At 35.7% G+C, this 23,093-nt stretch overlaps 1 protein-coding gene and 1 pseudogene across 1 annotated transcript; one reads left to right on the top strand and one right to left on the bottom strand.

The window, feature by feature from the left end:
* Window positions 1-83: 83 nt before the first annotated feature.
* On the top strand, window positions 84-18,621 carry CLNS1A (chloride nucleotide-sensitive channel 1A). The gene is made up of 7 exons (XM_006926645.3): window positions 84-299; window positions 5,319-5,455; window positions 9,514-9,615; window positions 10,203-10,310; window positions 11,419-11,592; window positions 15,201-15,291; window positions 17,850-18,621. The coding sequence occupies exons 1-6, from the start codon at window positions 175-177 to the stop codon at window positions 15,266-15,268; spliced, it is 714 nt and encodes a 237-aa protein (XP_006926707.1). The 5' UTR covers window positions 84-174; the 3' UTR covers window positions 15,269-15,291; window positions 17,850-18,621.
* On the bottom strand, window positions 14,459-14,577 carry LOC112475068 (annotated as a pseudogene).
* Window positions 18,622-23,093: the final 4,472 nt, after the last annotated feature.

The following is a 23,093-nucleotide window of genomic DNA, read 5'->3' as shown; positions in this document are numbered from 1 at the left end:
TCCGAGAGGTAGCCCTAGAACGTCTCATCTCTATGGTGGATGACCCTCAAACGCTGGTGCAGGCGTAGTAGATCTTCCGGGGTAATCGCCACTGCTTCCGGGGCGGGACGCGGCGAGCCGGGGTTGCTGTTCTTCAGCTTCCTCCTGGCTTGTATCTCTGTGCTCACTGCTGCAATGAGCTTCCTTAAAAGTTTCCTGCCGCCGGGGTCGGCTGAGGGACTCCGGCATCAGCAGCCAGATACCGAGGCTGTGCTGAACGGGAAGGGCCTCGGCAACGGCACCCTTTACATCGCTGAGAGGTAGGGTCCGTGTTCCCGGGGGCTGCTCCTGCGCGCCGCCTGCTGCAGAGGAGCTGGGGTGAGACCGCGACATCAGTGGCTGCTGGGAGCGGGAGCGCGTGCTCCCTGTCGCCTCGGGGATACCTCTGCTAGGAGGGAGCTCGATTGTTCTCGTGCCCTTTCCTCTGGAGCCTTCCTTTTCCTCTTCTTCAGAGGGAATTCTCCTCATTGATTGTGCTTTTTACTTGTCTGTTTCCGGAGGTCTAGTGCGTGCCTTGTTCTCTATTCAAGGTCTTGTTTTAAGGTTTTGAGTTTCTAGACCCCGAGTTAGAGTCATCGATATGACTGACTGTCTTTTCTGATGAACAGGTGCGGGAGATGTTGCCCTGGGCAGGATTTTGTGGAGGATTTTGGAAATTTGGTCAGGGATTTAGATTTTCTTCCATAGGTGTGGGTGGGGAGAGGAACAACCTCAACTCCACGCAGGCTGGGATCGTATCCACAGGGACCTCTCAGTTCCCATTTCTGACGCCCATTTCCATTCCTAGAAGAAATTGCCCTTTTATTTGGTCACTTAGAACACTTTATATTTTCACAGTCAGATAGACATGTCTTAAATATTGCGATTCTAGAACTGAAGGCCCTGTTTCCTTTACACAGGGACCTTACTGTCTTTCAGATCTCTCTCTAACTTTCCCTTCTGCTGCATCACTTTGGGCTACAGCCAGAGGAAATTCTCTGCTTTTAAGAGCTCGTGTTGGACCCACACAGATAATCCAGGATAATCTCTCTATTATTTTGTCAACTGATTAGTAACCTTAATTGCATCTGCAAAGTCCCCTTTGCCTTGTAACACAGTATTCACAGTCTTGACACCAGGGGATGAAGATTATAGGAGCCAAAATTCTGCTTACCTCAGAGGACACACACATGCACAAAATATAAAGAACTCTTTGTTTAGAGAGAAATCCAGACCTTGAGCAAAGTTTAGGCTTTTGACCAGTGAGTGAAATAGGAACTGTGGATGGGAGGAAAAGGAAATTCGGGCTGAAATGCAGATAATAAGTTTGGTCTGGACATGTGGGGATTAATTGGACATATGTGCTTATCTTGGGAGAGCGGTGTTAATGGTAGAAATCATTAGTGTAAGTGTTAGCAAATACTCATGGGACTAGATTAGATACCCCAGAAGAGAAGGGGGCCAAGGATAGAACTGTGGTGACACATCTACATTAAGAGTTAGGTCATGGAAGAAGAGACTTGAGGAGAGAAGAGGGAGTAACAATTAAATAAAATAAGATCTGAAAAGCATCTGTTAGGTATTGACAAGGAGATCTTTGGTGATCTTGAGAGAGCAATTTCTTTTAAGTGGTGGAAAGCGGAGCAAAGATAGATTTCTAGCTCTTACACAATCCTTTTTTTTCTCTGTGGCTTCTCTGTATATTGGCTCTTCTTTCTATAATGTAACTCCATTTGGGGGGAAGATCCTATACTTGTTTTTAAATTTTGAAAAATTTCAAATCTAAGGAAAAGTTGCAAGTGTTGTTAATTAATACCTATAGACCCTTCACAAAGATTCATCACTTAATATTTTGCCATGTTTATCTCTCTCTTTTCTGAGCTATTCGAGAGTCGTAGATATGTCGCGACTTTACCTGTAAATACTTGAGCGTATATCTCCTAAGAACAAAGACATTCTCTTTATGACCACAATACAGTTATCACACTCAGGAAGCACAAACTCCTAAAGTTCTTATCTATTTAAAAATTTATGTCAGCTTTTACTAACAAATCTCTTACCTTTCTTTAAGAAAATATTTTTGTAAAATATACATACAAAAAAGAATGTTATAGGTCTATGGTTTAAAGAATTATAATTAAACCAACATCTGTACATCCACCATTCAGGTTAAAAATAGGATATTACCAGTACCTTGGACACCTCTGTTCATTCTTCTATACTCATTGTTAACTTCACTTCCCCCTTTATGTTCTTTCCTACCTAGCATTTCCAAGTCTTGATAGACTCAGGCTCTCAAACTAGGAAGGCTTCCTGGAGGATGTGACAAATGAGGATTAACAGTTAACCATGTAAATGAGGGGGGGCAAAGGGGAATTGTTCTAATTAAAAGAAATAGAGTGCTGAGTGGCAAGTGTGAGAAACAGTATTGTGCTAGGATATGTATGTGTGTATGTGTATTTTTTTTAAGTATGCATGTAAAAAATATGTACGTACATACAGTACACACACAGTTTAACAGTTCTTCATCTGAGGAAATGAGAGAGAAAGATTGGAAAAATAATAAAACTGGAGAAAGAGAGAGCCATGTTCACAAGCTTGGCTTATAGCCCTTGGGCTTCGGGGAAACCATTTTAGGTAAAGAAGAACAGCGTCTGATTTGGTTTTAGGTAGATAGTTTCTCAGATGTATATTGAGAGATTTAGAATTATCAGGCTTAGTTTTCATAGGAAGTTGATGTTTTATGGATAAAAAAGGGAATAAAGGCTTGAATTATTCAAAATAGATCATTTGAAACAGGTAAAATAGAATAGGTTATTAAATTAAAATAAGTAATTTAAACTTACAAGTAATTCTTTTTATATCTTATTCCAAAATTATTTTAAAACCAAATAATTAAACCAACTCGAATTCAAGCTCTCTTAACTGCCTGTCCTATCTTCACACCATGCCAGGAGTAAAGGATACTGATCATACTGTGCAAAAGCATTGGAAATAAGCAAAACATTCCTCTGCATGTTTACTGGCTTTCTAATTCTTGTTTTTCCCTTTTATGATTCATGGTTTCTTTGAGACTGGGTATAGTTAATTTGATTTTTATTTTTGTTTGTTTTTTGTTTTGGAGGGCTTTTCTTCTAGAATATATAAAAAGAGAATAAATAAAAATCAGAACTTCATGGTCAGAGTAAATGTTACTTTTAAGTGGAACTTCTTGTGTTCTATAGAGTGTATAATCCATGTCCATGTATAAGATTATGAGGACTCCATAGGAAATGTGCTGAGGCAGCATTTTTATCCTGCCAGCAGTAAGAAACTACAGAGCAATTACTATGTGCTTTTCAAAGTAAAGGCCATAATTTGGTGGGCACTGGGTCTGTGTTTGTATTTCAGTTTTTCCGTCTCCTGATTGAGTCATTAAAGTTTTCTGGCTCTGGATATTTGAAATTTTGGACACCTAAATTTGGAATACTTTCTGAATTGTGATAGTGCCAGGAGATTTTTGAGGTGAGAGAAAAGAGTTTATTTGCTTAAAATAATAATAGTTTTAGTAAAGGACTGGCAATACCTCTATGCTACATGAACACTATTTCATCTCCATGTTAAGACGAAAGCAGTGGACAGGAAAGGCACACGCAGTATGCACCGTCTAATTACAATAATAAAATCTATTCCCTTGGGATGAGTCATTCTAGAAAATCATTTATAGAGCTTTTACCACTTTAAGCTCCTTAACATTTACCAATTTAAGCCTCCCAGGTTTTCTTTTTCTTGTTTAATAAGCATGTTCAATGAAAATCTTTCCAAATGTCTACATATTTTCTCACTTTTGCTTTTTTGTGTACATTTAGTATATTTACAGAGTCGTTCAGTTTTCATCACAATTTAATTCTTTTGTTTTTGATAAGTGAGGGTCACGTGTTACACACTTGTGCTGTTAGACATTGATATCCTTTAGGGGGACTGAAGTGTAAATTCAACCTCCTTTTACATTGAATATGAATGAGTTGACTGCTGCACTGTCATTGTTCTTGTGCTAGGGAGTCCTGGCTTCTCTTTTCTTTGGTTTTGATCGGTTATAAACTAGACAACCAGTTAAGAGAAAAAAATTAAAAAAAGAAATTAGACAATTACAGTTGTTAAAATTGTGTAGAAAACAGAATGATACAGGGGTTATATTGTATTAACTTTTTAATAACAGCTTTATGGAGATACTGTAACTCACATGACATATAATTCACCCATTTAAAGTGTACAATTCAGTAGTTTTTAGTCTATTTACAGAGTTGTGCGACCATCACTACAGTCAATTTTGGAATATATTCATCGCCCCCCAAAAGAACTGGCACCCATTAGCCAGTTCCCATTTCCCTCCCGCCCTGTGTAACCAGTATGTTATATAACTTTTATTGCATTAACTTTTTTGTTGTTTCTTGACATTTTTGCTACATTTTTTTCCTGCTAAGTGATGCAGTTCCCGATGGTTAAGTATTTATTACCAGCAACATACTAATTTTGGTGATATGTTTCTTTTATTACACCAGTAAAATATTTGCATTTGACCACTTTTGAGGGAAAACTAGACCTTGCTTATCTGTGGCTTTCTCTTAAAGCTGCAGAATAAATGAAAGTCTTCATAAAGTCTATCTTTCAATATGATAATTATTTTCTAACTTGTGGTAAGTATGATTACAGCCATTTCATGTGCCTGTCATTTAATGTAGGGTTAGTGGAGAAAATAGTGATTCCTGGGTATTTATATGTTTACATACTGAGCTCTATGCTAGTGGTTTTGAAGAACGTTAAATAAAGAATATGACAGGTTCTCCTGTCAATTAGCTCACATTCTCTGAAGGTACACATAAAATTCATATTATCACAGAGTTAAGTGCTAAATGATGTATTACTGAGCATAAGCACACTTTAGAAAAAGAAGAAATCATTATGGACTGGAGTAATTGGAGGGAGGAATCAAGGAGGAGCTAAGACCTAACAAGCTGAAGAAGATTTTCAAAAGCAAAGAAGGTGCCTAAAGCCATTCCAAATGAGAACAAGCGGAAAGGCACAGAAACACACTTGTGAGTTTAGAAAACTTGCTTTTCAGATCTCTTTGAACTTTTAGCTAGAGGAAAAGAGACCATAACAGAATTGGTCTTAAATCCAGTTCCTGCTGCTGAATTTTCATTTTTTAGGAATATTTCTTATGCACATGCATAAGTGTCCAAGCTGAATCTTTATAAACTTTAGGATATTAAGTTAGGATTTACTTTCTTGAAATAATCTATTTAAAATGTGTTTTTCAGCCGCCTGTCTTGGTTAGATGGCTCTGGATTAGGATTCTCACTGGAATACCCCACCATTAGTTTGCATGCAGTGTCCAGGGACCTAAATGCATATCCACGAGAGCATTTGTATGTTATGGTGAATGCCAAATTTGGAGGTATGTATGGTAATTTAATCTTGAGCTGCCTTTGGTGGCATGTTATATTTTAAAAAGCAATCAATGTAATTTTCAAGCTATTGACCTATTTTGAATAATAGCTTATTAAGCAAAATTTCAACACAGTAAAATAATTTGGAAACTACCTTTTGCTTTCTATATATCAATGTAATTTTCAAGCTATTGACCTATTTTGAATAATAGCTTATTAAGCAAAATTTCAACACAGTAAAATAATTTGGAAACTACCTTTTGCTTTCTATATATTCCCACTTAGAATTATTCAGTTACGATATGTGTTTCTAATTTTTTCTCTTGAGTTTAACTTTCTTTTTGCAAAGGCATTTATATTTGGCACTCTTAAAGCTTGGATCAGTATACTTTGTGCTTCCAAGAATTTAGGAGAGAACCTGTTTTGTTCTGTTCTCGGGGGGGATATGTTGCCCTCCCCCTATATTTGGCAATGACATTTTGATTGTCCTGACTGGAAGGGGCGAATAGTGCTACCGGCATCCAGCAGTTAGAGGCCAGGGATGTTACTAAACATCCTATAATGCACAGGACAGCCTCCCATAACAAAGAATTATCTAGTTCAAATGTCAGTAGTGTCAAGGCTGGTGTTTTTGCTGTTGGACATAACTACAAAGATTCATAAAAATCTAGTGAAATTAATGAAAGGTAGAGTAAGAAAGATAAAATCTTTTTTTAGGCTTTTGACTGGGTTGTAAGAATTCAAAATGAGAAATAAGTTAGGCACAAAATAACTTATTTGATTTTTGTAAGTGTGACTAAATAAGAAGTTGGTGTGCTATATTGTATTCTTTTAATAGGTTCACCTTTTGTAGAAATACAGAACTTTGGGGTTGAAAGGACATTTGTTACACCTTTAGTAAACTTCTGCTTTTAAAATAATGGGTTGCTTTTCTTTGAAATAGTATATAAGAGACACTCCTGTAAGTTTTCCTGTTGCTATTGCTCCTTCAATTTGGAATTTTAATACGATTTCAGATATAAAATTACCATTTATTTTCAATGTTACACTAATTATTTAGTAATTTTTAAGGCTTTTGGCAAGCCCTGCCTCATTAAGTGGGAATGACCAATTCAGCTATGGAAAATATTTTTGTTATAAGATTTCAAACTCTTGTCATTGGAAAGGGCCCAAAGATAGATAAAAATCTAGTAAAGTTTAAAAGAGAGGGTAGTTGACCTTGGATTGTATTAAGACTTCCAAATGAAGAGGTATTAGACACAAAGTTCACTTTCCATCTAAGCAAATGCGACTATGATTTCATAACTAAGAGTATTATATGTTTAGTTTAAATCATCATTAATTCATAGAAATGCAAAACATTAGCAATACCCTTGTCAGTTCCAAATGTTGATGTGAAATGCCCGTAAATAGTTTAGAACACTGGCATTAGGCAAAGGTATATGTCAAAAAATAAGGCTGGAAAGGTAGGGTTTGAATAAACCTATCTTGAATAAAGCTAGCTAAAGAGAAATGCATAAGAAGACTGTCATTAACTCGATAAGCAAGTCATTTTCATCTCTCTGTGCCTCATTTTCACCCAGAAAAATTAGGGGATTGTGGTAGTCTTTAGTTTTTAAACCTAGCTGCACATTATAAACATCTGGGGCTTTTTCTTGTTAAGAATGCAAATGCTGGAATCCCAATTTAGGAAATAAAGATTCAGTAGATTTGGAGTAGCTACTTTAAGTTGAAATTGTTGGGATTATAATTAATCCTTTCTTAACTAAATTGAGTAGGACTTTTCTGTCTTACTATAAAGTAGAATCCTCCTTCTTGGGTTACATTTATTTCAGTAGTTCTCCAGTTCTGTTTATCTGGAACTCTATATTCATCTCGTACGTTATCCATGCTTGGATCCTTTTTTCCTAGCCTTTGTTTCATCCTGATTCTCCAAGCTCCAGATTTTTTTTTCTCTTTGGTTTACCTTCATAAACCTTTTTAAAATAGACCATCAGCTTATTGTTGAGGTCATTAGATTATTTTTAAAATTACTAAATTCATTACCATTGTTGAAAATCTAGAAAGGTTTAAAAAGACCGAGAGTATGGCAGCCACCACAGTGATCTAGCGTGAGCTGGTGAGTGTTGATCATGGTTGTATTTTTTTCTTAATTGTAAAAATACTGTATAACATTTCTATTTATTGCTCTAAGGTAGATTCCTGAGGATATAAAAGAAAGTGTTAATAGTGGTTATTTCTAGGGAGAGAAATTAAGAGTGGTAGGGACTTTTTCTTTGAATCCACCTAGACTCTTTCAATTACTTTTATACCAGCACATATTATTTTTATAATTTAAAAAGTGATGTTCATTCAGTTATAGAATAATAATTATGGTATGATACCATTTTGTTTTTTAAAATACATTGAAAAAGTTAGGTAGTACTATAATATATTCAACTATTTAGAATTATTTAGAATTTTCTAATATTTTTGTATTATTTTGCTTGTTTACAAAGGACATGTGTGTTATATTTAACAATATAATAACAGAAACAGGACAGGAAAAGTCCCATTAAGTCTATTATTTTTAACACTGTTGATAGTGGCCATTACTTAAAATTTCCCTTTTTGCTTACCTGTATCTTTTCATAATTCTACAGTAAGTTTGTATGAATTGTGAAAATGAAAGTTAGAGATTTAGTGGCTATCTCCTGTTAATTGATTCCTATGAGTAAAATTGCTGCATTAAAGGTAATAAACATTTTTAAAGCTTTTAACATATATTGTAAATTGCTTTCCAGAAAGTTTATAACAATTTATACTTTGAATAGTATTATATAATAATACCTTTCCACTTTATTTTCAGCTACATGGAGAATTAACATTATTTTGATGGTCACTTTTAATGAGCTAAACAAAATTTACTTTATATTTTTAAGATTATTGGTTTTGAACATGTTTTGATGTTTTGGGGTATATTTAAGTATTTTGTTGACTTTATTATGAAATAATTCAAATATTGAAAAATGTAGAGAGTAATAAAAAATTTCTGTTATTCAATATTCAGCATAAATTGTAACATTTTTCATAATTACTCTAGTCTTTTAAAGAAATATAGATAGTATGTCAATACTGTTGAAATCCTTTTTGTTCTCCGTCCCATTTCGTTCTCACTGTCTCAGGAGTTAAACATCCTAAAGATGGCATGTGTACTTCCTGTCTGTGCTTTTAGATTTTTAATGACTACGTAGTATACTTTTAGCAACGTAATGGTTTTGTAATGTGTTTAAGGTTTTAATGTAAGTGGTATTATATATATTCTGCAACTGCTTTTTTCACTCAACTGTACTTGTAATCTATTTTGATACCTATAAGTCACATATGTTCATTTTTAACTGATAGCTGTTATATAACATAATATGACCTGGTTGCAATACATCTGTTTCCTTTTTTTGATCAACATTTTATTTATACTTTCACTAGTACATGTGGTACTTCAGTAAACATTTTTGTACAAACTAATTAAGTACATAGGTATCTAGATGAGGAATTGCTGGGTAGTAGGAGGGCATACACTCAGTAGGATATACCTCTGCAGACAGTTTCCGCTTCACCAGCAGCATGTACATGTTCTCTTTGTTGAACATTTGTATATTTTTCTTGCTCGCAGACTTTGTTAATTTATCTGTTGGGTCAGTTAACTTAAGGGCCTTGGTTGCTCATCTGTTGTTTGTTAGTAATGAATTACATCAGAGGTTTACAAACTGTTTATATTTGTTTCAAGGTGAAAGGTAAGAGAAGCAGATGACATTGAAACTGTACTTTTGAGAGGCCTGACTTTTCCTCACCCCCCCACATGACCTCGAAGGGGCTTGGACTCTCTAGGGCTCAGTGAAGTACAGTGCAACTAGACCAGAGAGACTATCCAGAGTCTTTTTTTTAGCTCTAAAATAACCATGTCCCTATAATTTGAAGTAATTGAATTTTAGTATTTAGATATGTCAATAAGCATCCTTTAAGTTTTTTCAGACTTTTTTTTCCAAACAAATAACAGCATTAAAAGGTTATTTTTATCCCTCTCTAGAAGAATCAAAAGAATCTGTTCCTGATGAAGAAGAGGAAGATAGTGATGATGATGTTGAACCTATTGCTGAATTTAGATTTGTGCCTAGTGATAAATCAGCATGTGAGTGTTCTGTAGAATTTCTTTTTCCTTCATGTACCAAACATTCCCCCTATTGACACACACATTCTTTCTTTCACTACCTCCATTCTACTGCTTTTTCTTCTTTTTAACATCTGTACTATTATGGAGGCCCAGATCCCTATTAATAGCAAAGATTGTGAATGTGATGATAGTATAGTAGATACAGTGTTACTTGGTGTTGGTGTGTTTTGCGAGTGGAGGAAGCTGTTTTTTTTTTGTTTTTTTTTTTTTTTTTTTTTTTTTTTTTTGACTATAAATCTCACCAGTTAGAGGGCTGAGGAGTCATGGCAGTTCCAAAGCGGGAGATGCCAGGATGACTGGAAAGAGCCCTTTAGCTGCAAGGGGCTTCTCTATGATAACAGCAGTCTGACTAGGATTCTTGACCCTTTTCCTTAGAAAACCCATCAGGAATTAGGAGATCTCAATAATATCTTGAAATAAACTCAGAATTTTGTGACTTGTCCATTGCCATCAAGCACTTTATTTACACCGATGGTTATTTAATTAACTTTTATTGCACTTTGGCCAGAAAGCAATATTAATTACAGTTTAATTTCTTTGCTTAGTGGAGGCAATGTTCACTGCAATGTGTGAATGCCAGGCTTTGCATCCAGATCCTGAGGATGAAGATTCAGATGATTACGATGGAGAAGAATATGATGTGGAAGCACATGGTTAGTGAAGTAGAATTTTAAAGGTGTTTGTGTGTGTGTGTGTGTTTCATTTTAAGCTCTTATTTATACTAAAGGGATGGGATTTTAGTTCTTTATATCTCTAAGTACTGATATAGTATTATTAATAAAAGTGAGTGACATAATTCATGTCTAAGTCAAATTGGAAAAATTTATGGGCTTTTGAGCTTGAGGGTAAGAAATAGAGATTATTGGGTTGGTGGGGAGGATAGAGATAAATGGAAGGAAAGAAAATGGTAGATAGGAAAGTAGGTAGTCACAAGAGTCTTTTTAAGTTGATGTAGCTGCCCCCAGAGAATAGGCCTTCTCCCTCCATCCCCTGAAACTTATATCATCTGCATCTTTATTTAACATATCCCTTCGTACAGTTCGCTGCCAAAGTCACTTTTTTTCCCTAGAACCATACTTCATTTATCTATCAGTATTTTCACTTGCAGACCAGAATGTAGTCACTAGCCTGATAGAATCTTGTAACTTGAGGTGCCTGCTGTGCTCTTTTTCTTTTGCCTATGGTCTCCTGTACCCCAGTTTGGCTATCCAAAGCCCTTTCTTCCATATGTACCCACTTTCTGGCATAAGACAAACTCATTTCTGGCATTCTCCTTTATATATCTAAATACATTCTCATCTTCACTGAGTTTTTTGGATGATTCTTTTTTAAATACTCTTCGTATTTTCTAGAATTTCTGCTTTTTTTAAAGGAACATGTATTTTAATCAAGAAAAAACCTTCAGTACAAATTAATATCAAATTAATTTGCACTCACCTGTAAAATTCCCACTTTGTAATAATATAAGACTCCCTGGCCTCAGGAACACTATTTTTTCCTCCTGGTCCCCAGACATTTGATTCTTAGGGAGTTGCTATTTATTGGTTCATCTCTTGGAATCCCTTCTCATCCTAGAGGGTAGGGACATTTTCTTTGTATCTCTATTTTCAGCAGATGGCCTATTTATGTGTGTTAAATGAATGTTGAAAAGTATTTTCCTAGAAGCCTTTTTTCATTGTACCTTCAGTAAATGCATTATTGAATATCTATTTTTTCTTTCTAATTGTTTTACAATAGCTTAAAAGCTTTTTATTTGTTTAGAACAAGGGCAGGGGGACATTCCTACATTTTACACCTATGAAGAAGGATTATCCCATTTAACAGCAGAAGGCCAGGCCACATTGGAGAGATTAGAAGGAATGCTTTCTCAGTCTGTGAGCAGCCAGTATAACATGGCTGGAGTCCGGACAGAAGATTCAATAAGAGATTATGAAGGTGAGTATTCTTCTTTCTCTTCAGTATGAACAGTTAGATGGTCACTTAGGCAACAAGGGAAGTTATGGAGGGACGTGTGTAGGTTCTTTTGGAAACTAAGACACATCTCAGAATTAACTCTTTGTAGTGTAGGAAGCTGATGTAGAATTACATAGAATGGGAATTCTCATGTCAGTTTTTTTAAACTTGTTTTCCTAACTACAAAAACAGTTTATGTCCTCAGTCAAAATTTTTTTTAAGTGGGCATAGGCAAAGAAGAAATGAAAAATCAAGTTTAATTCTAATTGAGAGACATCTATTAATTTTGTTGCATATTTTTCCAGACTTTTTGTTTGTTCGCTTATGTGTATGTATGTGTGTGTGCATGCACAGTGATGCTGCTGTTTTTAATTTTAAAACGAATTTCTACAAGATTATATGCAAATCTAAGTCAGCTGATTAAAAAGACTAAGTAGCATTCAGGAAACAAGTTTTCTTTTTTATGATAACCATCTGGACCTTAAACAAGTGGCTTTAAATGTTTATGTTTTAGTTATCTTATATTTGTAAGCTTCTTTGTAACTATTTTTCCTGAGACTCATTCCCTTTTCTAAGTATCCTACTTCAGTTAGTTTCTTGAGGTACTTTGGATTCATCCTTTACCATTTATTTCTTTATCCAGCCCAGTACTGAGTTCCATGGATTTCTCTTTTAAAAGGCTTTTTAGATCTCTTTGCTATTACTATCCCTATCCTCCAAACCTAGGTCCTTTTCTTCTCATGCCAAATTTGTAGTAAATTTTTTGCTTCTATCATCCCTTCATAATGTGGCTCACTGTGCCACATTAATCTTCTGAGAACACTCTCAGTCTTATATAAGGATGTCCCCTCAGCGATTGCTTGATACTCACCATATAAAATTCAGACCCTTCTCTCTGACTCTGAAGAAATAGCTCTATCTTTACCCCTAAATGTCTCTTGTCTTGTTCCTACAACTCTCAGTAAAACACTTAGGTAGTACTCTTATGTGCCAGACCCTGATTTAAACATTACACATATTTACTCATTTAATTCTTCCAAGAACCTCTGTGGTAGATGCTATTATGATCCCTATTTTACAGATGAGGAAACTAAGACACAGCAAGGTCACATAAGTTGCTTCATGTCTAATAGCTAATAAGAGGATTAAATAAGCTGATGTGCAAAAATAATATACCAGGCACTATTATAAGCACTTCTTGCATGTTACATGTATTGTAAATATTTTATGTTGTTACAGAGTCTTCACACTTCTAATTTTTAGTGATGCTGAATATTCTTAAAGAGAGTTACCATCATTTTTCTCTTGTTTGGTACATTTAAGTTTCTCTTATAATGCTGCGATTAACATCTCTATGCACTTAGCATGTTGACTTGGAGATCCTGAAATTCTGGGATATTTTAATTTGGAAAAGTTTAGGCTTTGGGTCACAATTATTTCTTATGTCGTCTCTCCATTTTAAACCCTAGCTGGTGAGCCTCTAACATAGGCTTTAGGGTGAGATGGCTTAAATGATTTCTAGTGCTCTACCAAACTCGTAGTTGAGAGAATTCAAGATATTATCTTTTCTCATTACAGTGATTGGCTGGAGAGTGCCCTTGACCATTGAAAAGCCTTTCATCACTGAAGGATTTTATTATTATTATTATTTATAAAATTTCTTATTTAATGCTTTGTAGCAAACGAAATACTTAAGGTCTCAAACACTTTGCTAAAGTGAGATTTTTGGACTTTTATTCCTAAGCCTCATTAGCATATACAGAGTTGCCTCTGTATAAAACTTCTTTAATCTGTACCATTTCCCATCTTCTAATCCTCTTTGCCATTTATTTATTTATTTTTTTATTTACTTACTTATTTATTTAACTTTAGTTTGACATGCACTTTTTTTGTTTAAAAATTTTTAAATAAAAATTGTGTATGTTTAAGGTGTATATCATAATGTTTCGATATACAAACATACATAGCAAAATTACTACTATAGTTAAGCTAATTAAATGCCATTCCTCACATATTATCTTTTGTATGTTTGTGTTTGTGTATGTGTGTGTGTGGTGAGAACACCTGAGATCTGTCTTAGTAAATTTCAATCTTTTTGCCATTTAATCACACACTATCTATTAGTGGTATTTCAGGGCTTCATGCACTTATTTATATCAAGAAGAGTTTATTGTACCAGGTACAGAGAATACAGCAGTGCTTAAGAGAGATGATGTTACTATCTTCGTATCAGGGGCATTCTAGTAGAGAGAAAAATAACTTATTAAGCAGTTACAGTACATTGTGGTACAACACTGAGATACAGGGGAAGCTTGAGAATCTGCAGAACTAAAGGCTGGGCCCTTCACCCAGCCTTCATGGAGTAAGTGACAGCTAAGGCAAGATCTGAAAAATGACCTGTGTGATGGGAGATTACATACAGGTTGGAGAGAGAGGCAGGTAAAGGATCAGCCATGTTCAAAGGTTTAAGAGATCATTCAGCTCTGCAAACTGAAAGTTGTTCGTTATATCTGGATCTCTGAGTATGAAGGATAGTTAGCTCAACAGGTGAAGGTGGATTGCGAACTGAGCTATATCTTAAAGGAACTTGAAAGCTTAAAGAATTGCACCTTTACACTTAGGTCAGTGGGAAGCCATTGCAGAATTTTTCAGAAGATGACTGGCTATAATATAGAAAATTAACTACAGAGGGAAATAACTAGAGGGAAAGGAGAGAAACTCTGTTAAGTAACTTAAGTTTTTATTTTTATTTTTTTTTAAGGCAAGGCAACCCTTGGTTGATCTCACAGATTGCAAGGACCTTGTCAGTTTACCACTCCTTATTATTATTTTTATTTTTTATTTTTTATGCCTACAGTACCTGGTTTTCCTAGGTGGTCTCCCATCCAAGTACTGACCAGGCCCGATCCTGCTTAGCTTCCGAGATCAGACGGGATCGGGCTTGTTCAGGGTAGCATGGCCGTAGACAGTAACTTAAGTTTTAAATTAGATGAGAGATAGTGACCTAAATTAGGTAGGGGCAGTGAATGTCAAAAAACTTAACATTTGGGAGCTACTTAAGAGATGGAAGCAACAAGTTAAGAAATGCGGTGGGGGATCCTGGATTAGGCAGGTAAGAGATATCTTTAATAAGATGGGAATGAGAAGCATTTTCTATGTGGAAAGATGATGAGTTAATTATAGATATGTGTCACATTTGCTTGCCGTGTTGGTTTTCCAGGTGGTAGGGTACCCAGGGGCTAGAGGCAGAAGCCAGTTTGTGGTTGGCTGAAAAGTTGAGGGGTGAATGGGAAGTGCGGAAGTGGAGAAAGCAGCTGTAGACAACTCCTACCTAGCATTCTGTCATTGTTGAAGTTGAGAATTTACAAAGTAAATGTTAAATGTGTAGACTAATTTTAACTTGGCCTAAATATACAGATGGCATTTTTCTTTCTCAATTTGTTCTTGATAACTTCAATTTTCAAAAGAGAAAGAAATAGCAATGCTTAACCAACAGAGGGCACTAGCTTCCTTCTGGTTGAAATATAAGCTGAATCTACCTGTCTAAAGTATGAAGTAGACTTTTGCTCAGTGGTTAATTTTTTCCTCAGATGGGATGGAGGTAGATACTACACCAACAGTTGCTGGACAGTTTGAGGATGCAGATGTTGATCACTGAAAATAATTTTTTGCTGCTTTGGGGTAAGTAGTTTATTTTTTCCCTTGTCAATGAATGTGAAAATCATCTCAAATAATTTTTATTTTAATAATTCAAGAGAACTCTATAAAATTAGCAGTTTACCATTTCTGAAATAATTGAAAGTTACGTGTGTGTTTTTTTTTTTTTCTTCTAAGAAGTCAAGATCTGCAAACATGGTGATGTTCAGGTTAATTAACATTTACTGAGCACTTACCACACGCCAGGCACTGAAAGTACATGGGAAAATAAGACACCCATCTTCAGTGGACTAAAGAGAATGACATTATTCCTTTATTCAGAAATGGAGCTCTCCCTTGTTGGCTCATGTGGGAACAGCAAAGCCTGAGATTATGTCCTAGTCTGCTCTTGAGCCACATTTTCCCACTTATGATATTTGAAACCTTACCATGTTCATTCATTAAAAAACACAAAGCAGAGATTTGCTGCGACTCACTGCTCGTTGAATTGGGGAAAAATTAGAAGTTATACTAAACTGAGTTAAAGCCTTTAATCATAATCTCGTATCAGTTTCCCTTCTGAAAATAATGATGGACCAAGGTCCTGAGCACCTTAGTGTTCAAGGCTGATTTGACAAACCATAACAAGTCCATGTACAGTTGTCCAAAAGCTAACATTTCCCAGGATGCTTTATACCTGATTTTCTTGACTGACATAAGAGCTCACTGCCAGTTTTCTTTCCTCTGACCTTCTCATGAGCTTGGCGTAGTTTTTCCCTGGCTATTTATTTGTTCTATGTTACTCTGAGAAATAAACCATGCTTTGCCAGCTTGAGTATCTCAACTATATGTTAGATCAGCAGTCCCCAGCCTTTCTGGCACCAGGGACCGGTGCTCCTATGAGAATCTAATGCCCGATGATCTGAGGCTGAGCTGAGGTGGTGATGTTAGCACTGGGGAGTGGCTGCAAATACAGATGAAGCTTCTCTCCTTCACCTTCCACTCACCACCTGCTGTGCGGCCTCGTTCTTAACAGGCCATAGACCAGTACTGGTCTGCGGCCTGGGGTTTAGGGACTCCTGTGTTAGATAATATCTAAAGATCATTTAACTAGTTCATATCATACAGAGATAAGGCTAGTAATCCTAGCAGCCCTTCTTTTAAACTGTAAGATTTTTACACTGTTAAATTGCTGTCCCTTTTTCTCCTCTATATAATGTCTTCCTAACCTCTGACCTCATAGCATTTTCTTGAATACTAGATGTCTTCCAGAAAGTCTTTGAGAGTCTACTTATATCCATGTCCTTTATTAAAGCAGACGGTAGTAGCATGGCAAGATTATATATTTTGGCTTGCCTCTTGTACCATTGTCAGACATCCAGTTAGGTTGTGAGATCCCTTGTTATTCCAAGCTCCATTTACTTTCCGAATTATTGCTGTTATGAATATAGCATTGCTTATACTAACCATAAATTGTGATAATGGATCTCTGCTTTCATCTTAGGTGCTGCCAGTAGGGCTATCAGAAAATAATCTCTTAGAGTTCTGTGATTTATGTCTTTCTTTAAATTCTTAATTTTCAGTTCTACAACATTTACTTTTATCCTTGGTAGCTGTACAGTCTAAAATTATCAATATCTCCTCTGCAGTTAGCTAAAAAAATATGTGTTCATATTGCTGGAACTCTGTTAACTTTAATTTTCAGATCTTACAGTTCCAGATGCTAATACTTCACTGTTCTACTTTATAGGAAATCTTTTGGTATAAACTTGTCTTCTTTCTTTATTTCTTACATTTTATTTATCATGTTCTTAATAGCATTTTGGTCTTTTCAGTTCAGTAATACTTATTTAGTATCTTTTACTGAAACTGGAAAACAGATTTTTTTGGATCTTCTGGTTTTCACGTATTTCTTCTTGAAAAGTAGACTATTCAGAGAACACCAACCACTCTATTAACAAGGATTATGAGAAACTCATTTGGTCTGTCACTGATGATTACACAAATGGGACGTTACTGCAGTTCCCTGGTGAGAATTCTTAGGATTCTTTGTAATATAATTTTATGGTGAAATAACCATAAAATAGCCACAAACTTTCTAATGAGCTGATGATTTGTTTTCTATTCATTTTATGCTACAGCTGGAGCAGAGAGATGTTTTATTCATAAAGTTAATACAAGTTCTTCATCTGGATAATTGACCTAAATTCCAAACAATGTCCGTAAATTTTTAATCATTTAAAATTGTATTTGCCTTTAATGAGAGAACAAAGAATAATTAGAGTGTTTATGTAATGATTAAAATTTCAAGATAATGGAACTAGGACCTCTCAATGCATGAGATGGGGTGAAGGGAAAGACACATGAATGGTGGAATCACAACTCTACTACATACCGGGGCTCTTTGTCTTTGGACAAGGCATGTGACTTCACTAATCCTTAGTTTCCTCCTCTGAAAAATGGAGTTGATAATAACTACCTGGCAGGATTGTTGCAAAGACTGAGATATAATACATTTAAATCCCCTGGCACTCTTGATTAGGCATTAAGTAAATAATAGATATTATTATTACTATAAACATTGTAAACCTTTTGTTTTACAGATTCTACTCAACTGTAGGAGAGAACTTGGTGCCTTTTCCACTCTGTGGTGGGTGTGATGAAAGTAATTTTCCTTCTCCAAAACTTACCTGAACCAGTTCTTTCTTGAGACAGACTATATGGAGACAACAAGTAGTCACCAGCAGAAGAAACTATGACCTTTATTAACAAAGGTGAATTAACTTAACCAAGAGGATATTTGTAGTTTATTATTTATCCCCAAACTTTCTGTATCTAGGTACCCTCTGAGTAAGCCTATAATTCATGCCTTCAGTGTATGCATTTTCCGTAACCTAGTAGGGCTGTTGGTGAAAATGCATGGGCACTTGAAGGTTTAGGTAGACTGGATAGGAGAAAGGTCGAATCTAAGAAATACCCCTTTAGGGCCTAAGGATACCCTTACCCCTTAAAAAGAAAAAGAGATATCAGAGAAATCCTGGCCTCTGCTCATTCTCCATGGGATAATGATCTTTTTTTTTTTTTTTACTAATTTGGGACCCAGATTAATTCAACAGGCATCGCTAGAGAGCCTCTTCAGAAACATCCCAGCCATCTATACTACCACTAATACAAGTGCTTGACTAGCTTTTGCTCCTTTCACCATATTTCAGCAGTTTGTTCTGTTATAACCTCAAGTTATATCCTTTAATTTCCAGCCTTTTAGGTCAGTTTCTGTAACAGAACAAGAAATTGTGATGAAGTCCTCAAAGTACTTCAGATGATAATTGTTTTGTCTTTGTAATAGCTTAATAAATAAATCTAGGTTTTCTATATTATTGTACTCTCATTCTTGACCACAACCATTAATGAGAAATGTTTTTTCTTTTTTTTTTTCTTTTAATTCTGACCAAAAAATGAGACTCTTGTTGGTTTTATTTTTTGTTCAATTTCTGTTGAGAACATGAACATGAAATAAGTAAGAAAATGTATAGTTAGAGCTTCTGGCAAATATTTAGTAGGGCAAAGATTTAACACATTTAAGGGATTTCTGCTTCTTCCACTTGGGTCAGGAATGGTTTCTTATACTTATTAACTCTCAGTTTTTAGTTTGTATTTATAGAGTTATACTTGAACTTTCAGTCTCTTAAAAGTAAGATTAGAAAAGCTATTCGGAATCACTTGGCTAATTAACTTTAGTTTGTCACTACTAAGCCCAGTGTTCTTTTTAGCGCTTTTACTTGATTTCTCTCATCCTGCATGGTAGAGTGAAAAAAAAAAAACAAAAAAAATGGAATTTTCCCTTTTCTGACCAGACTCAGAAATATTGAATTTGTTAAACGAGGCAAGGAAAAAGGCCACTTGGAATGGAAACTGAAATTTACTGAGACTTTCTGTGTACCAGCCACTATCCTGCATTCTTTGCATACATTATTCATATACTGTTCTTAACTATATATGAGGTATAGGTGCTTTTATTATCCCACTTTAGAGATGAGGAAACAGTTACAGAGAAAGGTAAAGTAATGCTTAAAATCAGAGATAGTGAGCTGTGATTTTTAAGCCTATATTCCAAAACACCATATAGACTTATATCTAACCAGCAGCTGAAAGGAAGCAAATCTGTCTTTACTGCAGGGTTTTCAATGTTAAAATTTCAATGGATAGCACAGGAAGTTTTCAAAATTCTCTGCACCAAGTCTCAGTAGCACTCATTCTGTCCTAGACATTCATCCATTCCAATTAGCAGATGGGGTATTCTTATGGGCTGACCTTAGAAATTCTATTTGGGTTCTTTTTTTAAAGTCATACTTACAGACTTGTAATCATAACTTTCAGTGAAGCATAAATTTCTCTGATAACAAAACGTTGGGGAGATTCTGTGCACTATTTCTTGTAGACACTGCTGTGGTCAGCCTGGTGTTGTGGATAATGTACTCAACTAAGATGCAGGAGGTCAAGCATCTACTTCTGGCTTGGCTGACAAGATATTTAACCTCTCTGGACCTATTTCCTAATCTGTAAAACGAGGGGACTAGACTTAACAGCTTTCAAAGATTCAACTGTAACATTCTGTAATACAAGTTAATGGCTTTGAGAAAATAGGAGAAGGTGGGGAAAAGATTAGGTCAGACTTAAATAATGAAAAGCCAACATTTCTTGATTCTATTTGAACTTAATTTTAGTGTTGATAGAATTGTTTTGCTTCCTGTTTGTTGATGTAGAGAAAATTTAAAGAAAATGCATAGGTATTTTTCACTCATAATATGAGCCATCTGAAATATCCCTGAGGACTAGGCTTAGTGGTCATCTGTACTGGATTCTATCATTTAAAAAATGTATTTATTAAAATATCTCAGTGAGTTTCCTCCTCAGAGCAGTTTGTCAGATATTGATACTTTTCAGATAAACTTACTTAAATCTTTGTAGATAATATATTTTGAGATCTTGTTAGGATCTTTGCCAGTATTAGTAAAGAGAGATTATGCACAGATGATCATAATATGTAGTCCTTTACTTTTAGAATAAAAAGTGTGATTACTCATTGTTCAGAGAGAGAGATGTTTAGATAGAATTTGCTTTATATGCAGGATTTCAGATAGTTTCACTGTATAGCTAATTCTCATGTAAATCTCATTTCAAAAGTATTTCTAGAGTGCGTGAATCTACATCTGGTACCCATCTTCCATGGCTAATATATAGTAATTGAATTCTAAGCAAATCTCTTATGAGGATTTTAATAGAATTATTGCCATCTCTGGACAAAGAAGCTGAAACAGAAACATTTTCACTAGCATCTAACTCTGTTTGTTCATATATACATACATAAAACCAATATCTAATGTGGAAGACTTCATAATTTGCAATGACAGATCAGAAAACCTTTTGGGAGAGCAGTGAACCTAGTTTTGTTCACTGTTTTTTAACAATTTTTTTGGTTGGTTTTTAACATAATTTTAAGAAGATAAAAAAGATATGTAACCTGGGGATGGAAAAGCTAAAGTGTATACAGGAATTCTTAGAATCTTTTTTTATCTTGAAGATTATATGAATTACTAATACACTTAGGACAACAGTGCCTAGAAAATGGCTCAGTACGTGTTAATTATTACTAGTACTAGTCATTCTTTTTATAACAAAGAAGCTGCAAATATAACATTAACTCACCTCTTAGGATATATCTGAGAAGGCTGAAATTTAAAAATCCACTGAACAATTAAAATAGATGTGCTGAAATCTGCATTTTTCTCATAGGACCTTTAGGCCTTCACTGCAAGTCTACTCTTGCTCTACAGACAGGTCTGATGTACTTGAGCATCTAGTTTCTAGGCATGCAATAGGTTAGAAAGGAAGAAAGGAGTTGTATTGGCATATCAATAGCAGTAAATTGCTGACAGTTATGAAGAAAAGCAAATGTATATTACCAAATACAGCAGTCTAAGCCTTTATAGTATATGGTGCAAATAGGAAAATAGTGGAGCAATTTATGTTCATAAAAATATGACCAAAAGTATCAGCCCAGATTCTGGTTGTAAATAACTCCAAATCTCACTAATTAAAGCAGAAAAAAGTTATCAGAAGGCTATCTGGTAGCTCACAAAATGGACAGGAAAGCTGAAATCAGGCTTATAAAAAGGTTAAGAACTAGGAGTGGTTTATATAAGATGTTATGATTCTTCTGTTGCTATTAGGCTGATTTCTTAATTGCCCCTGTGCCTTTGAGTCACCACAATGCCCTAGTTGGCACTGTGCGTGCTGCCAGAAACAGAAGACAAGTATCTGGCCTTATCAGCTTCTGTAGTAGGAGGGTACTGTCCCTGCCCAGATTCTCACGGTAGAGGACTACCCCAAATAGGAAGGATGCTTGAATGCTGCAACCCCAAATCTTAAAAAAGAACTTTAATGAATTGAGATTGTATATAATAAAAGTTAAGGAAAGTTTTTATAAAAACTGAGGGGGACACTATTTGTCAAAATTAAAACATGTACATATTCTTTGACCTAGAAAGTACATTTAAAAGAATTTATACTATAAATTTGCACATCAAGAAAAGTTATATATACAAGGATATTAATTGCACTTTTATTTGTAAAAGCAAAAAACTGAAAACAACCTCAATGTCTATAACTGGGTCAGATGTTTACAGAACATCTGTATAATGGAAAACTATCCCTTAAATAGAATTGGGTAATCTTTATGTACCAATACTGAATACGCTCCAAGGTACATTAAGTGGAAAAAAATCAAGCTGGAGATATTTATATAGAAGAAAAGGAGCTAGATGTTATAGTGGGATTATATTACAGTAGGATTGTTAATACATAAAATATCTGTAAGAACATAAGAAAGTGGTAATAGTTGTTTCAGGGAGGAGTGAGAGATGGGTAGGAAGGAGACAGTTTCTCTCGTTCGTGGGTTTCTTCCTTTGTTTATTCCATTTAATATACTTCTCATCTCAGATAATGTGTTCTTCATTTCAGACTGGTTCCTTTTTATAATTTCCGTTTCCATTTTTATGTTTTTTATCTCTTTGTTGAAGTTCTCACTGAATTTATCTACACTTCCCAAAAGTTCATTGAGCATCTTTGTAGCCGGTGTTTTAAACTCTGCATCTATTAGATTATTTGACTCCATTATATCTGGATCTCTGTTCTATTCTCTCATATGGTTTCTGCTTCTTTGTCTTCCCATTTTGGCTGCCTTTCCGTGTCTGTTTCTATGTACTAAGCAGAGCTCTTAAGTCTCCCGGTCTTATTAGTGTGGATTTGTGAAGTAGGTGTCCAGTGGCACAGTCCTGAGAGGGGTTCAACTACAGGCCAAGTTTAGCCCAAGCCTCTACCCCTCCAGGGCCACCTGTCAAGATTCAGCAAGCAATCCACAGATGCTGTGCTTATAGTTGCCTCAAAAGGCCACACCAGAATCCGAGGCCAGCTGCTTCCAGTGTGAGTCTAGGCCCTGCTTAGCAGGGAGCACCTGACTCGCTGAGGATATACCTAGATGTGGCTTGTAGGGATCGGGAGTTGGGGGAGGCGGGGTTTCAGTCATCCCTCTGGGCTGAGCTACCTCTGTTATCCAGTTTGATGGCATTATGGCTATGGCGACACTGTGTCCAATGCACTGGGAGAGGGGAGGGCTCAACAGGGAACAATGGATACTGCTGGCACTTCTGTACAAAGCGAGTCTTGCTCCGGCCCTCACTCTGACAACGTCTCCCTGTAAGTCTCTGGTGCCCCGCTGGATGCAGCCAAATCAGCACTGGTGCTCCGAGCGAGCAGGTCGGTCACCACGAAAATCCGCTCACAGACAG

The sequence above is a fragment of the Pteropus alecto genome, unplaced genomic scaffold, assembly GCF_000325575.1.
Source record: "Pteropus alecto unplaced genomic scaffold, ASM32557v1 scaffold7, whole genome shotgun sequence".
In the NCBI taxonomy this organism is placed as follows: Eukaryota; Metazoa; Chordata; class Mammalia; order Chiroptera; family Pteropodidae; genus Pteropus; species Pteropus alecto.
The sequence above is the reverse complement of the archived record's forward strand: the minus strand, read 5'-3'. Positions and strand labels throughout refer to the sequence as shown.